At 35.7% G+C, this 6,000-nt stretch overlaps 1 protein-coding gene across 1 annotated transcript in view; it reads left to right on the forward strand.

Annotated features, from left to right (window-relative positions):
- LOC148947349 (uncharacterized) overlaps nt 1–5,081 on the forward strand; it is a 41,857-nt gene extending 36,776 nt beyond the window's left edge. The window contains exon 4 of the mRNA XM_089095220.1: nt 2,095–5,081. Within this exon, the coding sequence (XP_088951346.1) occupies nt 2,095–2,350 (256 nt within the window). The 3' untranslated portion in view covers nt 2,351–5,081. The remainder of the gene's footprint in view (nt 1–2,094) is intronic.
- The last annotated feature ends 919 nt before the right edge of the window (nt 5,082–6,000 follow it).

Below are 6,000 nucleotides of genomic sequence, written 5' to 3' on the forward strand. Positions count from 1 at the left end.
TTGCACCATGTACTCAAAAAACCTTTAAGAGTTGATTCAATTTGCTCCCACTTTCATCTAGGATGCTTAAATCATCAGCATAATCTAAGTCCAGGAGACTTATTCCTCCCCATTTGAATCCATGGTCTCTGATTGCCTTTCCTGTGCTCCTTAAGACAAAGTCCATCAAAATAATCCATATAAAGGGGGATAGAAAACCAACCCTGCTAAAGTCCTGATTTAATACAAAACCAGCGGCTAACCTCAATTCCTACCTTAACCGCAGCAGTGTTATTCTCGTACATAGCACTAATCACTTTAATGTGTATGTCTAGTATACCATACAAGGATAAAACCTTTACTAAAGCTCTTTTATCAACAGAATCGGACGATTGCTCATAATCTATAAAACTGAGGACCAATTCACAATTCCCTTGTTTTCATCCTCTTTGCCTTTCATTTAAATTTACTGATGGCCTCCATGATGATGTCTAGAAGATGGAAGTCAGCCGTAGTTGACGTTGTTTGCTAACTGGTTGGGATTTTAATACGAAACACATTCTACTTATATCCAAGCTAAAACTGAGACTATGGTAACTTCCAAAGACCACAGAAATTCCTAGATTCCGGGTGAAATTTCGACGTAAAAGGTTAGAAAAGATCCATATAAAATAAGCGTTTCTGCAAAATCTGTGACATTCTCTATCCAGCCACTGCCCTAACAACTTCAGAAGAAAGTTTTTGCTTAGTCTTAGATAAATTACCATAAATACGATCTGGTGACCAGGAACGTTTCTATAACAGCGAGTCCGACTACAAACATTTATAAAGGAAAATTTATTGAAAGATTGGAGACTAAAACTAAATTCGTAATAATTTTAGGGATTGCAAAACTGACTTCCAGAAGGGGAATAGTCACAAAATTTGTATATGTCAAAGTTAGGTTTATTATATACCAGGACAGATCCTAACGGGACTTTTTTTCAAACTTTTTACTTTAACGGTGGGGAAAAGGTTTGCGAGACTTTTAAAGAGACGGAGCTGTACTGAATTCAAAGTTTCTGATAAACCTACGTCGATTTAACCAATTATCATCAAGGAACTAAAGAGTAGTCTGAATTTAGTTGGACTTTAGTTGTGAGTATTGTTTGTTTTGCAGAATCACTTGAATCCAGTCTTTATAGTGATTATTATTATTAACCTGCATGAATTAGTTTTGTTCACTTTCCTAATAGTTTATCCAATCATTACAATATTTATTACTACATTTTAGTCTTACAATATTGTTTCAGTTGAAAAGCTGCTTTGTAAAGGATGACTTTTGTAGTTATACGAGCAATTGAATCCTATTTTAATGTAGTTGCATCGTTTTCTCACAACTGTTTTGAAGCCGAAGAAGCAGCCAAAGATATCAATTTCTGGCCAGTTATCTGGAGGCTGAAACAACAAAATTTCCTCAAATAGGGTTGTAAAATGTCATAAAAGATGAAATTTGAAACCTTGAAAAGAATGGGTAGAGGAAGAGCGTGCTGAGCTATGTTAGTCAAAAGCTTTCCAAAGAATTCCGATACATTCTGAACCGAGCCACTCCTTTCAGAGCTTCAGGGGATATTCACCACCTGGATGCATGTGGTGAAATTTACTTTCTCGAGTTCGAAAGAAGGTATAAAGAATATTAGAACTTCCTGTGAGTAAGAAAAAAAGGGACTTTGAGTGGATCGAGGTAGAGGATGAGAGCGCTGAGCTGCGTTACTGATAGACTTGTCCACAAAATTCCAAGACTTTTTGAGCCAAACCACTCCCGTCTCAGGCTAGGAAGAAATTGACCAGTTGTTTTACTATGCCACCTCTGTAATTGACTTCCCCGAATATCCAAAAATATATAAAGGAAATTACAATTTTGTGGAAGGGAGTAAAGTATGAAATCTTGAACAGACTGTGCTAGAAGAGTGTGCTGGGCTGTATTAGTCTCAGTGACTTTGTGCAAAGATGATGTGTTCGTGTTATTAGGGATAAGAATGGAATATCCTCTGTCTTTTCCTAAAGACTGTAGTATATCTGTTTTTTAATGGCTATATGCTAATTATGGTTTTAAATTACCTTATTATTTTTCAGCCCAAAGCGAGGAATGAATGATTTTCTTCATGACTACCTTGAAGCTGAAGCAGTTGGCCGCATGGGAAATACAACGGTCAAAAGTTGTGGACACCATTTCTCAGACTGTCCATTTTCAATCTTTGATGTTTTCAAGAAGTGGATCAAGTCCTCAAAAAGGGAATTCATTATTAACCTTGATGATGGCAGCAGCCAGGGGAACTTGAATGATCAGGAGAAGAGTAGCAGTGCTGAAACTTCTGAAAATGAATTGTGACTGTGATATTAACAATTTATGTGTGCAAAACTAGCTCTTACTGGAAGGAGTGGAAAAGGGGGAAAGAACGCTAGTTTAGAAAGTCAAAAGGAATAGTGCCAATATTTTACAGAAAAATGGGTACTTGTTAATTAAACGAAACACAGTCGAGAAGCTTGTTGAACACAGGAATTGAGATAGCCAGCTTCATAGCCACAAAGATAAAAGACGGTTGAAAGAATACATTGGACTTGTATAATTTGGGCTATATATTTGAATATTAGGGCGTTGATTAAGTTAGGATAGGTTAGGTTATTTAGGGGCATTGCCCAGATACTTTACCCTTACCCACCCCTAATGTACAAATATATAGCCCAAAATATATTATCATATAAACCAAAGGTTATATGAAGGTCATTTTTCATTAGGATTAACCTAACTTCACTTCTCGGGTGTGTTTCGTTCAATTAACCAGTACCAAAAAACCTAATCTTTGTCCGGAGTTAAGAAAGAAGGAAATTAAAGCGTTAAAGATTTGAAGAAAATTAACTATGGTGATGCTTGGAGGTCAGTAAACGTTCGTTACAAATCATGCAAGACCAGGTATTTTCAAAGGGGGATGCGAATAACCGTCTTATTGCGAGGAAGCGCTTCAGGGTGTAGATAAGGTTTTCAGGTTTTCAGGAAAATCAGTTTTAGAAGGAACGATATACACTTGTGATGTGGTGTTGTGTGTTGTTGTGTTTTGTGGTGTGATGTGGTGTTGTAATGTGATGTGGTGTGATGTGATGTGGTGTTGTGTAGAATACACTTCCAAAAATCGTTTAGCCCACTCCTACGGATGTTTTTTAGTATTCAAAAACGGTTCTAACTCAATCATAAAAACTAAAATTTATTAATTTATTTCAGTCTCCAACAATTCTATTGTAAGTTATAGAGCATTATATTAGCATATTTTTCATTTCTTTTCTTAACAGTCAACAAGTGTATTAATTGATTGCCTCATTTATTAGAATTATGCTAATGTTCTTTCTCTCCTCCTACTCATATGTCCGAGTCATGCCTACCCATAGTTAAGATCGGCCAAGATTAGGTTAATTTTTGTTTCTGTATTTTTAACATTTTCGTAGCGCAGGAAGTGGTTCTAGGATTTGGAAATTCATACAACCAAAGTGTAGGAATATGGTATTGATTTGGAAATTTTCACCTTAATTTGAAATGTTCTGAGTCTTTCTGTTTTTGTTAATTTTTAGTCATACTTGTGTTTCTAACCTCTCTTAAGAATTTCATACATTTATTGCAGTTTACAGCATGTATATGGCACCTTTTGACTGGTTCCACCTCAATCCCCCCCAAGCAAAAATGAAAATTTTTACAGATAGTCTCCTGCGTTGTTTTCTCTGATTCACTTGTTTTAGGATCTTCCTTATTCCTAAAGCTCCCTCTCTTTCCTTCCCGCCAAAAAAAAATGTCTTGTACCAGCCGGTTAATCAGTGCTGGATACTGTTTTATTTAAATTTACGCTGCTTTTTTCAAATCGTTTGGGATAATGAACTATAAGTAAAGAAAACCATACCAATAGCAACCAAAACTCTAGAAAACGGAATATTGATAGTAGTTTACACATAAAAAGTATCCACTTTTTACCATGATTCCCAATAGAAATAAGCAAAATAGTAGCATAAGAAAATTTGAACAATTTTAGAAAAATGGGATAAACCCAACCTAAAAAGATGAGATTAAAATTAAATAATTATATTTATTATTTTTATGAACCATATCTGAGAAGTTTCAAGTTCCCTAGAAAAAATTTGGTTTTGTATTTTCTGGAGAAATTTGGTAGTGAGTACGTATTTATTTGTCGGATAATTTGTCCCAGGAGGAGACATTATCGAGCCAAGGGTCTTAGTAAATTGGTAGATGAATTTCAAAGGGAAATCAAAAGTCCTAGTGTCTTTTTAAGTAGGAAAAGAGATTTTTCTGCAGGACAGTGTGAATTTCTGCTTTTTTGTATTGCAAAGTAAAATTCGTGGCCTGAAAAGGACCGATAAAGCAAAAATTTTAAAGTAGACAATCTTTGAGATAGCATATTGCCTCCAATTTTAACATCTCACACACATTTATGGTGGTGCAGTCGTCTTTTAACATTTAAGAGGATGAAGGGTTCGTAATATGTTTGCACAGAACTTATATGTTTGCTGCATATGTTTGCACGAACTTATATGTAGTGGTTATATTATCAGTGGTTATACAGTATTGCAAATGACGCACCATCTATTGGGAGAGAAGTATTTTTTTTGGAAATTCTGTTATGGGGTTTAGAGCTGACCCCATAAACCCAATAGGGAGCAAACACCCAGTAAGTTTTAAGTTTTACAACTTTCTGCAAGCGATACCCCGATCAATACGGAGGTATTTACCCTCTTGAAGCAGATCTACCCTCTAGAATCCCTTTACGTGGAAGACCATATTTAGACTGAGCTCGCAATTTGGATTTAAAAGGCAGAATAGCTCCCTTATTATTGCGAAATTAATTTTAATGTAAAGTAAAAGATGAAATTTACATGCTAGTATTAGAAAGCTGGGGAGAAACAAAAGGTAAATATAGAGCCTTCTGAGCAATTGTTCAATATTATAGACCAAATTTTATGTAAGTCTTTTTATGTGGATAAGAAGTTCACCTTAATTTATAATCTGTTACTTTTTTGTCATGGCCCGGTGTTATTTTTTTCAATAAATTCTTGGTCACATCGCATTGTTTACTTGAAGAAAAGTAGGATTTCGGAAAGGTATTCCAGAGGAGCAATATTTTTCTTCCCTTAAAAATATAAATACTACTTCCTGGAAAATCAGTTTGGTATTTCAGACCTAGCTTGAAAAACTTTAAGAAATCAGATAATTCTGGAGCGTTTGGAACAGGGGAGGGGTATACACTCAGAAAATTTTTTTTTTAATGAATCTCCCTACCCTCAAAAAAAAAACAAAAAAAACAGTAGTATCCCCAATCTGTTTTTAAACGCAGAGCTAGGGAATTAGCATAGGATTTTAAACGCACAAATAGTCCCTCAAACCGTCGCACGTGTGCAATACAAGCGCATGCCCTGTTTCCGTGACCAGATGACGCAGTCTTCTTTAAGTATTACTTAAACCTGTGATTTTCCCTAAGAACCTTCCTTTTCCATTAAAATCAATATTAGCCTAATATCACAGACGCCATTTTGTTAGTAAAAATTCTTAGCCATTTTGTTATAGAGTCTAGACGCCTATTGAATTGTTGGAAGACACCCAGTCCCCTGTATTATCCTTCCTTTGTCCCAAGGGCACTATAAATAGGAGTCCCGTGCAAAGCCCTCGTCTCCCATGGGGAGTATAAATAGAAGTCCCATGCAATGCATTCATGCCCAGGACACTATAAATAGATACCGGAAATGTGAGTTTCTATCAGTCTTATATAGCCTAATGGAGGTAATACAACTCTCTAAGAAAATGGACAATTCTAAAAAATTCCAAGAAGTAAGTCTCTTTTCTCTATTAGTACTAATTCGAAAGCAATCCAGTAACCCCTCCGTCCCCACCCTATCCTCCCCTCTTTTATACATAATGATGTTTGTACTCATTTTTCATCTCATATTATCCCTTATTTAGCATTTAAAAGCCTCTTCCCCCATCCC

This window comes from Artemia sp. Qi Xiang Cuo, chromosome 10 (assembly GCF_049724085.1).
Source record: "Artemia sp. Qi Xiang Cuo chromosome 10, ASM4972408v1, whole genome shotgun sequence".
In the NCBI taxonomy this organism is placed as follows: Eukaryota; Metazoa; Arthropoda; class Branchiopoda; order Anostraca; family Artemiidae; genus Artemia; species Artemia sp. Qi Xiang Cuo.